Raw genomic sequence first — 23,564 nt, 5'->3', positions numbered from 1 at the left:
CCCACCTCCTCATTTTTATAGATGAGGAAACTAAAACACAGAATACACAAGTGGCTTAAATTAGGTAATAACCTAAGATAATAACAGAAATAAGTCCGGAACCCAAGTCTCCTGATTCTTCATGCACAGTTCTTCACACTATGGTCATTTAATAATGTTTGCTTAGTACTTTCTATCCCTAAGACATTGTGCTAGATATAGGCACCATGTGTCTCTTAAGAAAACATTCCCTATTAAAGGAAACAGGGAAAAAGTGCATTATACAGAATTAGACAATAACAGTATTCACTAAAACTATTATTTTTGGCTACTGAAAACCAAAGTGAGGGGATGATTAAAGTAGTAGATGCAAATATACTCGCATCAATAATTACAGTAAATGTTAATACATTACCCTCCAGTTAAAAGACAATATAAAAATGAGTGAAAACCAAGACTCAACTACTATAGACTGCTGTCTAGAAGAAACCCACTTTCAATATAAAGGCACATATGCGTGGAAAGAAAATGGATGGAAAAAGTAATACATAGGGAAAACAGTAAACACATGAAGACTGTAATAAATTAACATCAACTAAAGGAAACTTCAGGGATAAAAACATTTCATAATGATTAAAAGCTCATACATAAGGAAAAACACAGAAATCATAAATATGTATGCACCTAATAATTGAGTCTCAAAATAAATGAAATAAAAATTAACAAAACTGAAAGGAGAAATAGAGAATTCTTCAATCCTGGTTTGAAATTTTAATATCACTCTCTCTTAGCAACCGATATAACAGAAAAAAGTAACACTATCAATCACCTGAATTTAACTGATATTTATAGAACATTACATTGAACCAGTGTAACTGATATTTATAGAACATTACATTTAACCATTGAAAGAATACGTATTCTTTCAAATATACATAGTATGTTCACCAAGTGAAACCATATATGCCGGGGCCACAAAATGAGTCTCAATTAAAAAACAAAACAAAACAGGGGCACCTGGGTGGCTCAGTCAGTTAAGCATCCGACTTCGGCTCAGGTCATGATCTTGTGGTCCATGGGTTCGAGCCCCACGTTGGGCTCTATGCTGACAGTTCAGAGCCTGGAGCCTGTTTCAGATTCTGTGTCTCCCTCTTTCTTTGACCCTCCCCTGTCCATGCTCTCTCTGTCTCAAAAATAAATAAATGTTAAAAAAAAAAAATAAAAAAAAAACAAAAAAAACTTAAAAAAATTAAATTATATAGAATAGGCTCTCTCTAACCCAAATGGCATTAAATTAGAAATTGACAACAAGATATCAAGAAAGACTCGCTTTTGGTAATTTGGAAATTAAAGAACCCATTTTTATATAACTCGTAGGTCAAAAAATATAAAGGACTTAAAAAAATATTTTGAATGGAATAATAATTAAAATACAACATACCAAGGTTTGTGGGATTCTGTCATAATAATGCTTAGAGGAAAAGTTAAAGCATTGAATACTTACATTAGAAAAGAAAAAAAGTCTATAATGAAGGCCAAGCCTCTATACCTTACTAAGTCATAGAAAAAGAACCATAAAGTAAACCCAAAGAAAGAAGACAATAAAAAAAAAAAAAAAGTAAAGCAGAAATCAATGAAATAGAGGACATAAAATCAAAAGTCAGTTCTTTGAAAAGAATAACAAAATTGATAAACCTCTAACTAGATTAATCAAGAAAAAAAGAGAAAACACAGATGATCAGAACCAGGATTGAAAGAGGGGTGATCACTAACATTATATAGACATTAAAAGCATAAAGGGGAATATTATGAACAACTTAATACTAAATAGTTTGACAACTAGGATGAGGTAGACAAATTCCTTGAAAAATACAACTTACCAAAATGGACACAGATGAAACAGAAAATCTGAGTATCTCTTTCTTTATCTATTAAAGGAATTCAATCAATCATCCAAAATTCTCCCATAAAGAAAACACAGCCCTGGATAATTTTACTGGTCAGTTCTAGCAAACACTTATGGAAGGATTAACATTCATTTTATATGAACATTTAGAAAACAGAGGAGGGGGGATGCCTGGGTGGCTCAGTCAGGTAAGCATATGGCTTGGCTCAGGTCACGGGTTAAAAGTTTGAACTCTGCATTGGGCTCTGGGCTAACAGCTCAGCCTGGAGCCTGCTTTGGATTCTGTGTTTCCCTCTCTCTCTGCTCCTCCCCTGCTTGTGTTCTCTCTCTCTCTCAAAAATAAACAAACAAACAAAAAAGAAAACAGAGGAGGGAACAGCCCCTTTTATGGGGCTGGCATAATAACACTAATACCAAAACCTAACAAAGAAATTATAAAACAGGAAACTACAGACCACCATCTCTCATGAACATATACACAAAATCCTTTCCAATGTATTAGTAAAATGATATATAAAAAGGATAACACATTATGACCAAACAGGTTTATCCTAGGAATGCAAGGTTAGTTTAATATTAAAAAAAAAAAAAAAAGTAATCTACATGATCAGAATAAAGAAGGAAAATTATGTGATCATTTGAATAGATACAGAGAAATCATTAGACAATTGAATTAATGATACAATCTCTCAGCAAACTTCTTCAATAAAGGTATCTAAAAAAAAACCCTCAAGTAACATTGCAGTTAATACTGCAATATTAAATGTTTCACCTGTATTACTGGGAATAAGACAAAGAAGCTTACTCTCACCACTTCTATTTAACACTGTACTAATGTCCTAGTCATTACAGTAAGGCAAGAAAAAGAAAAGCATGAAAATCCAAAAAGAAAAATTAAAGCTCACTTTATTTGTAAATTAAGTGATTGTTTATGAAGAAAATCCTAGCAGATTTACAAAAACAACTTTTAGAACTACATAGTGAAATTAGTAAGGTAATAGGATACAATGTAACGTACAAAAATCAATTACATATTATACACTATCTGTAAAACAATTTGAAAATGAAATTTTTAAGAAGTTCAATTTCTGTAGCATCAACAAACACAAAAATATTTTGACATAAATTTAACAAAAGGCTAACAACATCTCTACACTGAAGATTTCTATGAGAAATTAAAGAAGACTTAAATAAACAAAGAGACGATGTTCATGGATCAGAAGACTCAATATTGTTGTCAATTTTCTCCAAACTGTTCTATAGCTTTAATACAATCCCAATTTTCTCACACTTTTCAGAAGTTGACAAGCTGATTCTAAACTTTACATCGTAGAGATGCAAAGGAAATAGAATATCCAAGACAATCTTGAAAAACAATGACAAAAAAGACTCACAGTACCTGACTTCAAGAAATACTATAAAGCTACAATAATCAAGACAGTGTTACTGGCATAAGAACTGAGAAATAGATTAGTGGGACAGAACAGAGCCCAGTTCCACATGTACAGTCAATCAATTTTGACAAAGCCACCAATATAATCCAAATAGGAAAGGGAAGTTTTTAAACAAGCAATATTGAAACAGTATCTACCTACAAGAGGAAAAAAGAAACCACAAATCCTACCTCACAGTATATATAAAAATTAATCCAAGATAGACCACAAGTCTAAATAGGCAAGCTAAATATAAAAAAAACTGTAACTGCGGGTAGAAGAAAACACAGGAGAGAATCTTGTCGTGTATCTTCTTGGGAGTAAGCACAAGTTTAACAAAAACAATACAGAAAACAATGACTATTAAATAAAAAAATTGCTAAATTAGACTTAATCAAAATAAAAACTTCTGCTTAAAGTTGTCCTTAATATAATGAATACTCAAACCACAGACTGGGTTTTCATATTTGTCAAATACAGATCCAACAAAGGACTGGTATCCAGAATTTAAAAAGCCCAATAAAAAATGGACAAAAGAGTTTAACAGACAGTTCACAAAGGAAATATATACAGAAAACACAAGCATATAATAAAGTGCTCATCATCATTAGTCATCAAGAAAATGTAAATTAAAGCCACAATGAGATACCATTACACACCTACTAGAACAGCTAAAATTAAAAAGACTGACAACACCATATGTTGGTGAGGATGTGGAACAACCAAATGCTCATACATCACTGCTGGGAGTACAAATGTTACAACCACTTTGGAACAATGTCTGGCAGTTTCTTAAAAAATTAAACATATGATGTAGCAATTCTACTTCTAGCTATTACCTAACAGAAATAAATACTATATTCATAGTAAAACTTGTATGAGTATGTTCACTGAAGTTTTACTGTAATAACCACAAACTAGAAACAGCCCAGTGTTCATCAATAGAATGGATAAACTGTGGTCTATGCATACAGTGGAATACTACTCAGCACTACAAGGTAACAAAGACATACCCAACGACATTGATGAATCTCAAAATATTATGCTCAGTGACAGAAGAGGTACACAGAAGAGTATATACTATATGGTTAATGTGGAAGGGAAAAAAGGAATAATGATTGCCTGTGGGAGGTACAGGTGAGGATTGAATGGGAAGAGGAATGAAGGAACCTTCTGGGATGTTCTATATCTTAACAGAGTTTTGATGCACAGGTATATGCATTTATTAGAACTTGTCAAATGGTACACTTAAGATCTTTGCATTTCATTGTATGTAATTTTGCTTCAAAAGATAGCAACAAATGAACTAGTTAATGATGTACACGATGACATATTTGGAAAGAAGTGTACTGAAGTGTACAACTTACTTCAAAATGCTTAAAAAAAGAGGGATCCATGGAAGGGTACAGAAATGAATAGTTGGATAAGTATGTGATAAAGCAAGTACTGTAGAATCCAGGTGACAAGTATGTAGTACCTGACAAGTTCCTTCAATTTTTATTTGCTTCATATAAGATGCTGGAAGAAAAACAGCATCATAGATGACTGAGATTATTTTAGGTCGGACTGCCAATGTTAAGGATTCTGGTCACCATCCATGAAAATCTGGTTGACCAAGAGAGAGAGTAAAGGCAGTAAATATATAAAGTAAGGGGTGGGGAGTATTAGAGCCAAAGCCCAGAAATGCAAGTCTGAAACCTGCCGGAAATAATGCCCAGGGCACCAAGGCAGAAAATAGTCACTTGCAAGCCTTAGGAGATTTGCTTTTGCTTTCTTCCTAACTTCTGCAAGTCTATGAAACTGTCTTCTAGGCCTAGTATCCAGCAGTAAGCTAGCGCTCTAGCTCTCTAGCTTTTTTCCAAGACACATAAGGACACAGCTGGAGGATTTAAAGTCATTGATGAGGGGCAAAAAAGGAAGGAACGGAAATGAATTAAAAATTCCACTGGGAGAAGGTATGACTCACCCACTCCTTGATGGGTAACTACCCTTCAAAATAGCATCTTTTGAAAACAGCCAAGGAGCATTAAAGATTGAACATAAAACTGCTTCTGGGCAGGACTGATTAAAGAGGAATAAAACTATTTTAAAAGGTTACTCTGAGTTATTTGGCAATATTTATTTGCATTCCGGTGAATGGGTGACTCAGATCCCACTGCCGGTTCTTTTCATCTCCAGAGCTATGATTTTTAGAGGACAATAGTCATCAGTAATTGTTGCTTTCTGGAGACAACTGAAGTCTCTCTCAGTCTAGCTGATGGAAATGAGTGATTATCACTTTGCTTGATTTAATGCGCCTTCACAGAAACCCTATACCTGCTTTATCCTTGAACTCTATTTCACTCAGCTTTTCAATTTTTCTATTTGCAAGGATATAGCATACTTTTTGCTACTAACTTGCTGTAAATAACAACCAGGTTCACTTTTGGGGGCTTTTCCTTACCTTAACTTTTAATCTTTTAAGTAAAAAGTAAAATAATCAGGTTTAAACATGGTCTAAACTTTGATTGGATTAGACATAGGATAGCAAAGGAGGCTAACACGAGCTAATAACCTCTAATTTGACCAAATACTGTAACCTTAAACATTGACTCATCTGTCACTATGTAATTTTTAACCTAATTTAAAATTAGTCTTTTAAATAAAAACCTCTGATACACTAATGAAAGTATTACATCTGTGTAGTCAGCAAGTACAAACAACTAATATCAACTAACACTAAAATAAAAATGAAGTTCATTACTTTACATCTGAAAAAGGTCAGCCACACTGGGTGACCCAAACAGTCTTCACAAATACCCTCAGTGAAAGATAATATAAAGAACGGCAAGTTAAAGATCACCTCCAAAAATGTGAAGAAAACATATTATGTACAAAACATAGTATCTCTGGGCTGTTCTTTATTTCACAAAATGTTAACATTAGAAAATGGTTTGCTATGTCTCTAGTTCTATAGTACAAACCAGATTACTATTTCTTTGAACTATATAACAACATTTCCCTAAAAAACAAAATACCACCTTTATTGTAGGGCGTTAGTAGTAAAAATTTACCTTAACAAAGCAAACAAGATGCCACAAATCAGCTTTTTTTCAGATTATCTCATAAAAGTATAGAGGCCAGGAGAAGACAGCAAAACATGTCAAGTGTGGGTTGGCATGATTCAGTGTAACATTTATGGATGGTTTTAAGGCTCCCAGATTGTACTTTTATTGTTTCCCAAGAGTCATTCATGAGATCTGTTGCAATGAAGGCTCAAATCATATATAAATTTTCATCTGAAAGTAAAGTGTTTGTTGCCCTCTTGAGGTAAATTCAAGAACAGAAACAAAACAACGCTGGCCTTGCCTAGTCCATTACAGAAAGGGGCTTTCTTTTCCAACAGGCTTTTTGGCTTTTTCTACAAACATATCATGATCTGAAGCTGGATAGTTGTAACGTAAACTCTATTTTTACCCCAACAACAGACAACTTACAAAAGAAGACACTAGAACATTTCTGTAAAAATAAAATTAAAACTTTACACCAAGAATAAGCAAAAATTTTTAAGTTTCAATTGATAAAAATGTCAAACTAGCTATATCCTAAAAATTCATTAGGCAGATCTCCAGTTAGCCTAGCTCACCTGACCCAGGGGACCCAAACTATACACTGTGAAAAGCTTTGTGGTAAACTTTTATGGGGGCTGGGAGGGTGGGGCAAGTCCAAGATATGTGTATTCAATTCCACTTACTAAGCAAGGTTTTCAGGGTGCCTGGGTGGGTCAATCGGTTAAGCTGTGATCGGCTCAGGCCGATCTCATGATCTGTGAGTTCAAGCCCCAGACTGGGCTCTGCACTGGCAGTGTGGAGCCTGCTTTGGATTCTTCGTTTCCCTCTCTCTCTCTGCCCCTCCCCTGCTCACATACGCGCACACTTCCTCTCTCAAAAACAAATAAACATTTAAAAAAATAAGCAAGGTCTTCAACACAATAACAGCTGCACTGAGAAAAGAGTATATGATATATAAGTGTGGGTACAAAAAGTCAATGGTCTTGTAGATTATCTCACCAGGGAATTCTCAGAGTTAAATGAATTTTAGTAACTCTGAGGTACTGTTGCCATTTCAGTGTCATGGGGCTTTGAACTAATGAAAGTTGTTTTCTCTCAAACTGCATTTTACACTAAGCTATCATTTGATTTTCGGTATTATTAAGAAGAATGGGTTGGGTTACATCATTATTCCTCTAAAGTTTCAAACACTTCAGCGTTTTACTAAGCATGACTTATATTCATGAATAATCAAGATTTTGAATGAGCAGTAAAAACATGGTTAGGGGTGCCTGGGTGGCTTAGTCAGTTAAGCCCCTGACTCTTGATTTCAGCTCAGGTCATGATCTCATTGTTCGTGAGTTTGAAGTGCGGAGACTGCTTGGGATTCTTTCTCTTTCTCTCTCTCTCTCTCTGCTCCTCCCCACTTGCTCTCTTTCTCTCAAAAATAAATAAACTTAAAAAAAAAAAAAAGTATGGTCACCATCTTATCTTGCTACTAAAGCCCACGTAGGAGGAAGAGATCACACCAGCCGGTTGTTGTTAAAAACCTAGATTTGTGGACATACAATGAACCTACCACATTCTCTAGAGGCAATCAAACAAAGTAGGTTGCTCACACACACTCTCCCAGCTGCTGGACTCTTTACACAGGTCCCTCGAGATACACTTGATAGCCAAAGGTCTCAACAGGGATAGTAGGAAGGACACAAAAGATGTCCCTATTCTAAGCCTTACCTAAGTCATTAGCTGTCAGTATTTGACCTATAGATTGATCATTCACACAAAATTCATTCAGACATTTACTCACGGCTACTGTGTATCACAAACCATTTTAATTACGGTGTGATGAAAACCATCCTTAGATTCATTCAAACTTTGGTTCTACTTATCATCTTACAAAAAATTCTCTAAGAGGGGCACTATTTGAAACAACTTTGTAATTAGCTATATGACCCTCTCTCCCCAATATAAAAGAGAAGCCAGAGAAAAGCCTGAAGGCAGGAAGAAGAGTGCAAAAAAAAAAAAAAAAAAAACCAAAGAGATATTTTTTCCAATATTTTGAAGCTCTGGTGGTGTACATACACACGTGCTCGTACACGCACAGACACACATTTTCACACACTTTTACACGTAGCATAGTTTCTCACATTATAGCAAAGTTCAGGCTCTTAAAGCAAAGCTGCCTGGGTTTCACAGCCCGACTCCCGCCACCAACTAACTACCTTTGTAACTTTGGCAAGTTGCTTAATCTCTCTGTGCCTTGACTGCCTCACCTGTAGAAACAGGGATAATTTATTATTTTTTTTTAAAGCTCTTTTTTTTTTTTTTTTAACATTTATTTATTTTTGAGACAGAGAGAGACAGAGCATGAACGGGGGAGGGTCAGAGAGAGAGGGAGACACAGAATCTGAAACAGGCTCCAGGCTCTGAGCTGTCAGCACAGAGCCCGATGCGGGGCTCGAACTCACGGACCGTTGAGATCATGACCTGAGCCGAAGTCGAACGCTCAACCAACTGAGCCACCCAGGCACCCCCAAAACAGGGATAATTTAAATACCGAACTCAAATATTTACTGTGAGTTTTAAATAAATGCTTATCACAATGTCCAGCCCAACCATAAATGTGCTCCTTTACCCCCATTCTCCTATGTCCTTTCCTCCTCAGCTCAAACTCATGCCTGTAATAATCATCACTCTCACCCCCTTTCACATTTTCTATGCATTTACATTTATGTGGATATACACAAATATGATGGATCCATACTGTAAGAATTGCTCTAAAAATTGCTTTTTCACATAATATACCTCAGAAACCAGCAACTCTCCCACATTAGGCGATCTTATCCACTTGCATGGCTATAAATGCCATCTGTGGACTGATAATCCCAATTTTGCATTGCCAGCCTGGATGTCTCTTGTACAGCTTACCTGACATCTCCACTTGAACATTTCCTAGGCATTTCAAATTTAATGTATCCAAAGTAAAACTCTTGATTTTCTCCCATAAACCTGTTCTTCCATGTCTTTTCCATCTCAGGATACGGTGACGTTACCCATTAACTATTTCCGACAACCAAAAGCTAAGCATCTTCTTTGATTCCTTCCTTTCTTACCCTCAACCCAATCCAAAGTCCTGGCATTTGTAACAACAAAACAGAACTCTAATCCATCCTCTCTTCTCCATCATCACTGCCACCACCCTGAAGTGAGCTATGATGGGTTTAACAGTCTTTTTATCTGGCTCCTCACTTTCACTCTTGTACTCCGCTAATCCATTAGCCAGACAATAGACAGAATGACCTGCTTATCAACCTGAAATGTGTCACTCTCCTGCTTAAAACCATTCATCTACTTCCTACTGCATTTCAAATAAAACTTTAGCTCCTCAAAAGCATTCTATTCTCTGGCCCAGACTAACTCTTTAAGCTCACCTTAAGATTCTCTTTTATTCACTGGAATCTAGTCACACTGGCCTCCTCTCTGTTCCTAGAAGACCCGAAAATCTTCCCCATTTCAGTGCTTCTGTCATATTTTTTTCTGCTTTTAGCCTGATTCCTCCTCATATACTTTGGGTCTCAGCTTAAACATTACCACTTCGTCTGGAGAAAAGTCTTAATCTCTATCACAGTAATCTATCTCCACCATAGCACTTCATATTTGTTGAACTAGTAGAAATAAACACCACAAGGGCAAGGACAATATCTATCTTGTTTCACCATGCTGTTCCTAGTGCCTAAAGCAGTGCATAGCCCTTAGTGGGCCCTCCATAAACATTTGATAAATAAGAGGGAACAGTATATGGTAACTAACTAGGCTTTCCTGAAACTTCTGAAATACTGTACATGAAATCTTAGTATTCTTTTTGCTAAAAACGGAGATACAACGTATCAAAAGGATGCATAATTTTGTTTTGCCAATTAGAATGAAAAAGTGATCTCATTCATAAACAGAAATTTTAGTAGTTATTAATAATAGCTATTAAAAAATAACTTGTTTTGATTGTATGGCAGCTAAATGTTTCGGACAAAGTGTACCCCTAGTGTTCTTTTTGAGGAGGCTGAAAACTCAAATGGTCAAATCAAAACTACTCCTGTACTTTAGACCAGCCTAAGGTTGAAAAAAACCTTTAGTGATTGATTTAATGAATCACTCTTTCTCAGAGAATACAAATGTCAACAAACCACACTCACTTATTAAGAAAAAACTATTAATTATTTCAATGAAAATAATCCTTTCCCACAAAAAAGAAGTAACTATGAGAACTAGGAATGTATAGGACGATGGATGTGATGGATATGAAAGTAACTGTGGTAACCATTTCACAATGTATATGTAAGTCATTATGCTGTACACCATAAACTTTTACCACGCTGTATGTCAATTCTATCTCAATAAAACTAGAAAATATATTTAATTATAACCCATCCAAAATATGCAAATAAAAATAACAACCCCCCCCACCCCCACCCCGCGCGCGCAAAAAAGAACTAGGAATGCAGATGTAGAACAAAAGGAATTCTCACAGGCTGCGGCTCAGGGGATAAACTGACAACCACTCTGCAGAATATGATAAAATAAGGATTTCTTACTTGACTGCCTCGTAAATATTGTTGGAGGTATGTCCTGATAAGGCATCGTGTAAATTTCGAATAAAATAATCTCTGTATTCTTCTGGAAGGGCCATAAACGTTCCACCCATCACAATAAACTCCACTTTATCCACACTGTGACCAAGTTGTTTTAACTGAAACACATACAAATTCATCAGCATTAGATGGATACAGTCAATCACCCTAAGAAGGCACTGCAAATTTCTAATCTTATTTTGTAGTTTTTTCATCAGTATAGTTTAAAAATGAAAAGCAATTAAACATATTTAGCAAAGGTTTGGATTAAAAAATACACTCCAGAGTCTGAAAGAAAAAAAAAATTACTATAGCTCGAGGAGGCAAAGTGACAATTAAAAACAATAAACAAGAAGCTTGACATCAATACCTATGTGGAAATTTAAAAACATGTGGAATATAAACTAGAAAGCAGTAAGGGCAAATATAATAATACAATATGCAACATAATAAATACTTCTTGATCAGGTATTTTTTATGTCAGACCTTGCGGTAAGCCTTGGGAACAAAAACAGTGACTGTGCAACATAATCAGGGCTTGATGCCAATGGAAGAAAAAGAACACCAGGTTAGAAATAAAAATTAAGAATGCAGTTTTAAACCAGTTGTGAAGATTATGAGCACAGGTGGCATGGCTTTCTGGAGAAAAAACAACATAAAAATCTGATTGATAAACTATAAAATATTATGTCTCTCTAGTAGTGGAGAGAATGGTACAGATTTTTCATTTTGCCAACTATAATAAGCCAAGATTCTAAATTTTAAAAACAGGTATTTAAATTTCGTAGGGTCCTTAAAAAGTTAAAAACAGAAATACAACATGATCCACTAATTACACTATTGGGTATTTAAAGAAAATAAAAACACTAATTCAAAAAGATGTATGTGCCCTTATGTTTATTGCAGCATTATTTATAATAGCCAAGATGTGAAAGCAACCCAAGTGCCCACTGAGAGACAAATGGATAAAGAAGATGCAGTGTATATATACAACGGAATATAACTCAGCCATTAAAAAAAGGATGAGATCTTGCCATTTACAAGTGTACAATATGGATGGAACTAGAGGGTATTATGCTAAGTGAAATAAGTCAGAGAAAAATAAATACCGAATGATTGCATTTATATGTGGAATCTAAACAACTAAAACAGATAAAAAGACGAAAGACCTATAAATGCAGAGAACACACTGATAGTTATGAGAGGGTTAAGTGGAGGAGGGGATGGGCAAAATGGGTAAAGGGCAGAAGATACAGGTATGAATAAATTATGGAATGAATGAATCCAGTTATGGAATGAACAAATCATGGGAATAAAAGATACAGCATAGAAAATACAGTCAATGATATTGTAACAGCACAGTATGGTGACTGATGGTAGCTATACCTGTGGTGAGCACAGCATAACAGACATGTTGAAACACTATGTTGTACACCTGCAACTAATGTATCACTGTGTGTCAACTATACTTCAATTAAAAGAAAAATTTCTTGCCCTGTCTCAGGCTTGAGAAAAACTGGGTCAAGTAGACTACTAAACTATGAACTCTAATTAATGTTCTATGTAAAGGATGTCTACACTTAATATGACAAAAAGGCACCTTTTTAAATGTTTGTTTTTGACAATGGCAAATAAAAATTTATACATATTTGTATCTTTCTGTAATTGTATTCATATATACATATGCATGAAAATATATATGTAAGTATATATAGGTGTGCAGGTAAGTATATAGGTAAGTATGTTTATGTGTGTGTGTGTGCATGTGTATATATATATAAATACTAAAAAAAACTCTATGATTGTTTACAAGGGAAACACAACAAAATCATTCTGGGTACCTTTTTCAAAATACCTTGTCAGGACCCTAAACCAGACTTAATCAGAACTCCTGACGTGAAAATCTGGCATATGTTTTGGAAAAGATACTCAGGTGATTCTATTGCATTTACAGTGAAGAAAAAAATCACTGCAGTATGCTAGTTTCTAAACCTTTTAAAACCCATTCTCTTTTTGGTAAACATAAACATTTTACACTCTACTGAAACATTTTAAATGAATTAAATATCATAGCTAAAAAAGAAATTGAAGCAGTGGTCAGTTTAGAACATGCTTTTCTAGACTATACAGGTTGCACCCAGGTGAAGTCCTCTCCTATGGCTGACAATCCTGATCCACACGTGCTTGGGTGACAGTGAGGTGAAAATATGAACTGGCTGGTATTCGCCGATACTAGCTAAATGAACAGAGAAGTGACTTAATGACTATGGTATGTACTACTTCCCTTTTGAGATTCTGTAGTTGCCCTACTAGGTGTTGTTACGGTAAAAATTATAGGTGGTACTCACACTTTTTTAAATCGGACAAGTTTAAAATAAAACTATAAAAAAGGAAATCTGTATTACTGTTCAGATTTCTCAAGCAGAGCAAGGCCATTTAAACAGTACTACTTGTTTTTCATCAGTTATATTGAAGTATAATTTACATACAATAAAATCAATTAATTTTAAGTGTACAACTGGAAGGGTATGGATGAGTGTTTACAGTTGTGTAACTCCCACCACAGTCATGATGCAGAACAATCCCAGGACTCCTAAGAGTTCCTCACACCCTTCTGCAGTCAATTCCCTATTCCCACCCTGGCATACCAGTCACAATAACTTCTTATCTGGCTCATGGAAGCAAAAATTCAATCCATCTACCTACACTCTAAGAACTTTCTCACATCTCCATCTATAAATTTCATATGGTTAATGAGTCTGTATAAGTTGAAAGAAATTTAAAGAATATAGAACCCTTAAAGAAAGTAATACAGTCTCTAAAGGAAGTAGTGATTTTGAGCTTGCTGGGTATTGCAAAATAGTCTTCCTCCCTCAGATGGATATTAAAAACTTACCAAGGGGACAGGCACTCTTTTAGTTATTTCAGGTTCAACTCAAATTAAACAATAATACCTTCTAAGTATGTACAAAAATCTAACTTAAAAATGCTTTTTAGAAACTTACCTGTTCTATTCGGTGTCTTGTCTGTAGATAAGGGTCATATCTAGCACGGATAGCTCGCATGGAGGTTGGCTAAGAGAAAAAGAGAAAAATCTCCTGCTGGGCCCACATTGAATAGAAAATAAAAAGTAGTTCAAAAGAATTATATTAAAAATAAAATTCTCTTGTGCTCCTTCCTTCCTTTCTCAGTTTAGGGATCAAAATACTGTTCTGAATAGCATCTGGCTAGTCTCCATCCCCACTGTCTTAAGATTCTGAACAGCAGGGTATCTCCTTGAATCATATTTATCTTTGTGTAAACACTTATGAAATCTCCAGGGTCACTTTCTGCTGGAGCAGAAAGGGGTGGCTAAGGGACAGAAACGAGAGGGAGCCTTTTCACTGAATAATTCCTTTTGTATTTTTAAAAATGTGAACTATGGAAAACAAGTAAAAAGTGAAATTCCATATATAAGAGAAAAAGTCCAATGGTTTTCTGGCTGCTGACCTCTTCCCGAAAAGGCTGACTGCTTCAAAAGAAGCCTGCTTGCTGTTCTGCTTGCACTCTTGCCCCCACTCTCATCCTTTAACCACACAGCCATCAAATGATCTCTTAAAACCCTATACTGGATCGCATCATTCCCCTGCTTTCAACCTTAATGGCTTCTCATGACACCTATAACAAAATCCAAACTCTATGTCCAGCTTACAACCTATTTCATCTGTCTCTCCAATCTCATCCTTCCCCTTACCCACTATGTCCTGGAACACCCCACTGTCGTTCCTACCATGGCTCCTTGTTCTAGCTATCCTCTCTGCTGGGAATGCTCTCTGCCGATATTCTTGCATGGCTCCTTCTTGTCATTCAAGACTCAGTTTATCATCTCCTCAGTCACTTCCTAACTACCAAGGCTAAAGTATCTACTCAGTTTCTACAAACCTCACTTGATTTTACTTCTCTACTTAGCATTTACCGGTAGTACCTGATATTTTCTTCTTGTTTCTTTATCGTCTATCTCTTATTATTAGAATGTAAATTCCATAAGATTAGGGACTTTATCCATTTTTCACTGTTGAAGAAGCACTATGATATCATGGTGAGGAACACAAAATTCAAAACCTGGCTCTGTCACTAATTAGCAGTGTATCTCCGGGCCAATTGTTTAGGGCCTCTAAAGCCTGTTTCCTTATTCATAAAGCCAGGATAATAGTGCCTGCCTTCAAGGTGCTGCTATAAGGTTTAAAGTTGTGAAGACTTACAACAGTTTAACATACAGTAAGAACAAGTGCTTATGTTAAGTATTTCTCCAGTGACTACAGCAATATTCGTAGACACTCAGCAAATATTTAATGAATGAACTTCTGTAATCAGGAGAAAAATAAAAAATAAAAATAATTTAAGAAAGTCAGTACTTGTAAGAGCACACTATAGGTAAAGTATGATGTCAAACTTCCTCAGGACAACCTCATATTACTTTACCTCATATCCAGTATAAGACTGGGTTGAATATTCAAAATCTGAATCAGGTCCACCAGGGCAGTATCTGCCAATACAACCAAGGAATGAAGATGTCAGATACAAAATTTAGTTCAACAGTCTAGTTCAAGTATCTGCAGTCTCCATAAAATTCTGAGAGCAAACACGTTTCATATTCAAATCCTAATCGAAGAGCCTACCTTTAAAGTATCTACAATTAATATATTTTCTACTGACAAGTAAACACAATAAACATATGAGGAACATTATAGTAGTCATTTTCAGAATATTGCAGTCACTATTATTTCAGAGATTTACACTTTTAGGGGCAAGTAACAGCACCTAACTTTTCCTAGGTTTAGAATGATACAGTGCTCTCTTGGTAACTATACTTAAGAAAATCTTTCATTTAATCTTCCTACCTAGAATCATGCATTCTGCCTGTTTTTCCAATTATCTAAATTTAAGAAGTTTAAAGGTTATTTATAGAGATAACTTTTTAATTTGATTCTTTTCTGATCCAAACTCATTTGAATTTCTGACAGAATTTAGGCAGTTCATATCTCCTTGTTTCATTTATCAAGTCAATAGACTTTTAGTCTTTCACGTTCTATAACAATGTATTTTTTATTGTTTACTGCAACATATTAAAATATATATTTCAGTTTTAAAGCACTGAAACATCCTATCAATGGCTGCTTGTTTCAAACAACTAACTTATGCATCTACTGAATCAAAGTTTTAAATATTACCAGCATGCACTGATTAAGGCTCTAGGGAATTAACTAATTCAATTAAAGCGTGCACACACACACACACACACACACACACGCTTGAAGAAAATCATCGTACTTACACACATATATTTCCTGTAAAACTGATGTGTGGGCATCTGTGGGGTTTGCACATCACAGCCACAACAGCAATCTACAAAAGATTAATAAGAAAGCTATTATGGAATAATGAATACACAATGCTGGAGAGTGGTTATCTCTCAGGAGGGAGAGGTATGCAATCAGAGAATGGCACATAAGGGACTTCAAAGTATTGGTAATACTGTATTTCTTGAGCTGAGCTATGGGCATAAGGGTGAGCTCTTTTTGATGTGTTTAGTCTCTAAAATATACATATGTATTTATATGCTAGCTATTAAATAGTAATATTTTACAATAAATTAAGTGCAAAATAAGGTATTAATCATTTTCAAAGTCACAGTGATTCTCTTACTCTGATTTATTTTACTAAAATACCCTAAAAGAAAAAAATTATGCAAGTCTACAAAATTGTATCTAAATGCATTAATTGAATATATATAAAACTGTAACTCAGCCTCCTCATGGACATATTAGATCTCAATATTCTGAGCAGACACTATTAAACTAGGAGCTACACTTCACAGAGTGTGTGCAAAATATTCTCAGAAGAGTCTGTCAGAGCCCTCCTGGGGTGAGGACATTATGTGCTTGAGAAAGAGGGTGATAACAGAGACAGAAGTATGGTTACATATGGGGGGAGTTGGCCAAATAAGGCTATAGACTAAGGTGAATGCAAGCCAAGTTTCTTACTATCAGAGAAGGAAGCTATAAATATAGAAAGGGAGAGAACTTGGATGGAATGGAAGGTATTGCTGTGAACTCATAGTTTTCAATAAATACACTGATATGCAAATAAATATAAATGCAAATGTGTTAGTATACGTATATGCAGGTGTATATGTATACATACAAATATACTTCCTTGCTTGGTCCACTAGAGGGTCTAGGAGCAGCAACACTCTAATAGCAATGAGTATATCTAGCACTCAGATCTTGGTTTCTAAATACCCATCTCCAGTGAAAGAAACCAGGGCTCTTTGGAGAAATGGCTGATTCCAGACCTGGGGCAAAGAAATGACAAATGAGCCTGAAACATTTTATTATGACAGAAAGCTAGAAACTGCTCAAAGAATGATGGAGACATTTAAAAAAGACACAAAAACCAGCTTGAAAGGGCTCTCTCACTGGTCAAATCAAGGATCATTTGTACATCAAAATAAATAATGATAGTAACAGACTATAACCCACCAAATAGGAAACCATTAATCCACTCATACAAATAAATGAATGAGTAAACTGAAAATCTGATGAGTTACAGAAAACTTACATAGCTTCAAAGTACCTCACCAGACAAAACTTAATTACAAAGTGGAAAAGATTAACTTCACAGAGGAGAAGCCTGGGAGACACTACCTTGATCAAAATGAACAATATCAGAAAGAAGAACAAAGATTGGAGGTATCATACTTCCCGATTTCAAACTATACTACACAATATGATATTGGCATAAAAACAGACACATAGATCAAAAAAGCAGAGAGCCCAGAAATAAACCCCGCATGCACGGTCAATTAATTTACAACAAAGGAGCCAAGAATATACAATGGGGAAAAGACAGTCTTTTCAATAAATGGTGTCGGGAAAACTGGACATCCACATGCAAAAGAATGAACTAGACCATTATCTAACATGACACACAAAAATTAGTTCAAAATGGATTAAAGACTTGAATGTAAGACCTGAAACCATAAAACTTCTAGAAAAAAAATGCAGGCAGAAGTTCCCTGACATTGGTCTGGGTATTGAATTTGTGGATCTGACTCCACAAGCAAAGGCGACAAAAGTACAAAAATAAGTAAGTGGGACTACATCAAACTAAAAAGCTTCTGCACCATCATAGGAAACCATTAATAAAAGGAAACCATCAACAAAAGGAAAAGACAACCTGCTGAATGGGAGAAAATATTTGCAAGTCATATATTCAATAATTAATATCCAAAATATATTAAAAAACTCAATACAAAAACCAATCTGATTAAATAATAAGCAGAGAACTTGAACATTTTCCCAAAGACATACAAATGGCCAGTGGGTACATGAAAAGATGTTCAACTAATGTTGATGTTCACTAATTATCAGGGAAATGCAAATCAAAACCATGAGATATTATTGTTAGAGTAGCCATTACGAAAAAAAACAAGAAATAACAACTGTTGATGAGGATATGGAGAAAAGGGAATCTTCATGCACTGCTGGTGGGAATATACATTGGTGTAGCCACTACTGAAAACACTATGGAGGTTAAAATTAAAAACAGGTCTACCATATGATCTGGCTATTCCACTTCTGAGCATTTATCCTGAGAAAATGAAAATACTAATATGAAAAGATAAAAAGATATATGCACCCCTATGTTTATTGCCACACTGTTTACAATAGCCAAGATATGGAAATAACCTAATTACCCATCAATGGATGAATGGATAAAGAAGGTGCGATATAGATGTATATACAGTGGAATACTGCTCAGTCATAAAAAAGAATGAAATCTTGCCATTTGGGACAACATGGATGAAGCCTGAGGGTATTAAATGGTAGATGAAATGAGTCAGAGAAAGACAATACCATATGACCTCACTTATATGTGGAATATAAAAAAGAAAACAAAACAAAACTCATATATACAGAGAACGGACTGGTGGTTATCAAGGAGGGAGGGGGCTGGGAGAGGGACAAAACAGGTGAAGTGGGTCAACTGTATGGTGATGGATGGTAACTAAACTTATTGTGGTGGTTACTTTGTAGTGTATACAAATATCAAATTATCTTATACACCTGAAGCTAATATAATGTTATATAGAAATTTTATCTCAATAAAAATGTTACAATAGCAATTTACCTCAATGAAAAGAAAGAACATTATCCATGACAGGACAAATTGAAACTATATATATATATATATATGTATATATATACACATATACATATATGTGTGTGTGTGTATACACATATGTATACATATATATACACACGTGTATATATACATATACACACATATACATATGCATATGTATATATACATATACATGCACACATATATGTGTGTATATATATATATACACACATACATATATATACACACTCATATACACACACACACACACACACACACACACCACCTGATAGGGTACAATAAGAATACATTATCAGTTCTGTGATGTTCCAATGCTAAAGATGTATAACCTGAACCTAATTATGAAGAAACATCTGATTAAGCCAAATTGAGGAACCTGCTACAAAATAACCTGCTTGAAATCTTCAAAAGTGTTAAGGTAATGAGGGCAAGGAAAGGCAGGAAGTGCCCAGAGTGAAGAGACAGGACAACCAAATGCAACATGTGATTCTGAACTGGGATCTGTAGGTCACTATTGAAACAGTGGGTGAAACTTGAACAAGATCTGAGGATGAGATGACAGTATTTATCAGTGCTAAATTCCTGACTCTGATGCTGTATTGTGGTGATTTAAGAAATGTCCTTGTTTGTAGGAAATGCATACTAAAGTATTCAAAGGCAACTTACTTCGCAACTTACTCTTAAGTGGTTCAGGGGGAAAATGTTCTTTATATTGGACCTTCAACTTTTCTGTAAGTTTGATTATTCTTCATAATAAAAATTATTAAAATTTAAAGCATTAAATAGTGATCTAGAGAAAGTCCAAAATTTCAAAAAAATTGCAATTCTGAATGAAAAATTTAGATTTTCAAACAAATGTTTTTAATACGAGCCACTGATGAGATCAGTCTAATTCAACAATTGAGGGCCCAGTACATGGGCCAGGTTCTGAGCTACACAGAGCAAATGGGCCTTGAGACCACAAAAATATTACTGCACTGTTTCTGTCCTCTGAAAACATACCTATCTAGGTGAGGAAGACACATAGAAAAAGGCTATTTTGGAACCACATGGTAAGAAGCATGTATAAAATACCAGGAATGCCAAAGAAGGCAATTAGCCCTGACCAGGGAAGTCAGAGAAGCCTTCCAGAGATGCTGATTAGGGTTAATTAAGTCAAGAGGATAGGGTAAGGTGGGGCCAGGGAAGTAAAGCGCAGTAGTTTTCGAAGAGTTTTTAAGCAGAACTCTCCTTTCAAGTAACATTTTACTTAAAACCTCAATTTATAAATGAGATAAAAGCTACAGCCCTGGGTGAAACAGCGATGTCCCTGCTCCTATGGTTTCACTACTTATTATGCCCCACAGTAGCTTCAAAAGACTTCTACGGAATTCCAGTTTTATAGAGTACAGTTTAAAAATTACTGGTAAAGTAGAAAAAGCAATGACTTTGGATTCAGTCAGAGAGATGTAAGTTTGAATCTTTGCCCCTTACTGTGAATTTTCCTATTTGGTAAAATGTAGGCAATAGCACTTACCTCTCAAAACTGTTTTGAGGATTAAATCAGAAACACAATAGCCAGTATGTAAGAGGTGGGCAACATATGGTAGCTGTTATTATATTTAATGTTGATAGGTAGAAGAAGAAGAAGAAGAGGAGGAGGAGGAGGAGGAGGAGGAGGAGGAGGAGGAATAATCATCATGGCATTCTAAGCAAAACAAACACAAAAACTCAAATACAAACTCAAAATGGATCACAGACCTACATGTAAAGTCAAAACTATAAAACTTCTAGAAGATAATACAGGAGAAAATCTAGGTCACCTTGGGTTTTACAATGAGTTTTTAGATCAACACCAAAAGAAAGATCCATGAAAGAAAAAATGAGTAAGTTGGACTACATTAAAATTTGGAAGTTCTGCTCTGAGAAACTCTTAAGAGAATGAAAAGACCCATACTCAGAGAAAACATATGCAAAACACGTCTGATAAAAGATATGTATCATAAATATACAAAGAACTCTTACAGTTTTAGAATAGGAAAACAACCCAATAGGAATAGAGCAAAAGATCCAAACAGACACCTCATCAAATAAGATATACCAATGACAAATGAGAATACAAAAGATACTCAATATATGTCATCTGGGGATTGCAAACTAGAACGAAATGCTACTTACCACACACCTATCAGAATGGCCAAAGTCCAGAACACTCACAACACCAAATGCTGGCAAGCATGTGGAGAAACAGGAACTCTCATTGTTGGTGGGAATGCAAAATGGTACAGCCACTTTGGAAGACAGTTTCGCAATTTCACAAAGCTCAACCTAGTCTCACTGTATGATCCAGAAATCATGCTTCTAGGTATTTACCCAAATGAGTGGAAAACTTAGGTGTACACAAGACTCTTCAGACAACGTTTATAGCAGCATTGTTCGTAACTATCAAAATTTAGAAGTAACCTAGATGTCCTTCAACAGGAGAATGGATAAACTGTGGTAAAGACAGTGGAATATTGTGCACTTCTAAAAGGAAATGAACTGTATCAAGCCACTAAAAACACATGGCATAGCTTTAAATTTTTTTTTTTTCAACGTTTATTTATTTTTTGGGACAGAGAGAGACAGAGCATGAACGGGGGAGGGGCAGAGAGAGAGGGAGACACAGAATCGGAAACAGGCTCCAGGCTCTGAGCCATCAGCCCAGAGCCTGACGCGGGGCTCAAACTCACGGACCGCGAGATCGTGACCTGGCTGAAGTCGGACGCCCAACCGACTGCGCCACCCAGGCGCCCCAACATGGCATAGCTTTAAATGCATATTGCTAAGTGAAAGAAGGCAATCCGAAAAGGCTATGCATACTGTTTGATTCCAACTACATGACATTATGGAAAAGGTAAAACTATAGACAGTAAATAAATCAGTGGTTGCCAGAAGTTTGGAACACAGTAAAGGATGAATAGGGGAGCTTTAGGGCAGGGGAAATATTCCATATGATCCTGTAATGGTGGATACATGACATTATGCATTTTCTAAAACCCAAAGAATACACACCACTATAAGTGACCCTAATATAAACTATAGGCTTCATTTAATAACAAGGTAGTAATACTCGTTTATCAATTATGACAAATGTACCAAATCAATGCAAGGGCAACCTGGGAAGGGAGGAAAGGAAGTATATGGGAACCCTGTGTACTTTCTGCTCATTTTTTAGGTAAACCTAAAACTGCTGTTAAAAAAAGTAAAAAATCACCACCAGGAATAAAAGCATGAAGGATAGGATGCATAGCAGACAGGGAATGACAGTCAGCTGTATATGTACCTCTGATACTTTTATATTTTTAATTTTTAAAAAATTTTTATTTTAATTCCAGTTAGTTAACATCCAGTGCTGTATTAGTTTCAGGTATACGATATGGTGATTCAACAATTCTATTCATCATCCAGTGCTTGTCACAAATGCACTCCTTAATCCTCATCACCTATTTAACGCATCCCCCCAAACCCCTTCCCTCCAGTAACGATCAGTTTGTACTATATACTTAAAGTCAGTTTCTTCATTTGTATTTTTCCCTTTGCTCATTTGTTTCTTAAATTCCACATACGAAATCATATGGTATTTGTCTTTTTCTTATTTCATTTAGCATTATACTCTCTAGCTCCATCCATGTTGTTGCAAATGGCAAGATTTCTCATTTTTTATGGCTGAATAATATTCCAGCATGCATGCGTGCGCGCGTGTGTGTGTACACACACCATATCTCTATCCACTCATTGATCAATAGACACTTGGGCTGCTTTCACAATTTGGCTATTGTAAATAATGCTGCAATAAACAAGGGGTGCATGTACCCTTTTGAATTAATGTTTTTGTATTCTTTGGGTAAATACCCAGTAGTGTGATTCCTAGATCATAGGGTAGTTCCATTTTTAAATTTTTGAGGAACCTCCCTACTATTTCCCACAGTGGCTGCACCAGTTTGTATTTCCACTAGCAGTACAAAAGGGTTTTTCTCCACATCCTTGCCAACACCTGCTATTTGTGTTGTTGATTATAGCCATTCTAACTGGTGTGAGGAGATAACTCATTGTAGTTTTGATTTGCATTTCCCTAATAAGTGATGATGAGCATCCTTTCATGCATCTGTTGGCTATCTGAATGTCTTCTTTAGAGAAATGTCTGTTCATGTCTTCTGCCCATTTTTAATTGGATTATTTGTTTTTTGGGTGTTGAGTTTTACCAGTTCTATATATATTTTGGATACTAACCCTTCATCGGATATGCCATTAGTAAATATCTTCTCCCATTCAGCAGGTTGCCTCTTAGTTTTGTTGACTGTTTCCTTTCATGTGCAGAAGCTTTTAATTTTGTTGTAGCCACAACAGTTTATTCTTGCCTTTGTTTTCCTTGTTTCAGGAG

At 35.5% G+C, this 23,564-nt stretch overlaps 1 protein-coding gene across 1 annotated transcript in view; it reads right to left on the bottom strand.

The window, feature by feature from the left end:
• The window catches only part of ELP3 (elongator acetyltransferase complex subunit 3), a 98,093-nt gene that overhangs the window by 58,109 nt on the left and 16,420 nt on the right, over positions 1-23,564 (bottom strand). The window contains exons 4-7 of the mRNA XM_045461481.1: positions 16,290-16,360; positions 15,437-15,500; positions 13,981-14,049; positions 10,940-11,094 (exon numbers count right to left, since the gene is read on the bottom strand). Of these exons, the coding sequence (XP_045317437.1) occupies positions 10,940-11,094; positions 13,981-14,049; positions 15,437-15,500; positions 16,290-16,360 (359 nt within the window). The remainder of the gene's footprint in view (positions 1-10,939; positions 11,095-13,980; positions 14,050-15,436; positions 15,501-16,289; positions 16,361-23,564) is intronic.

Source organism: Leopardus geoffroyi, chromosome B1, assembly GCF_018350155.1.
Source record: "Leopardus geoffroyi isolate Oge1 chromosome B1, O.geoffroyi_Oge1_pat1.0, whole genome shotgun sequence".
Taxonomy (NCBI): Eukaryota; Metazoa; Chordata; class Mammalia; order Carnivora; family Felidae; genus Leopardus; species Leopardus geoffroyi.
This window is presented reverse-complemented; position numbering and strand designations above follow the sequence as displayed.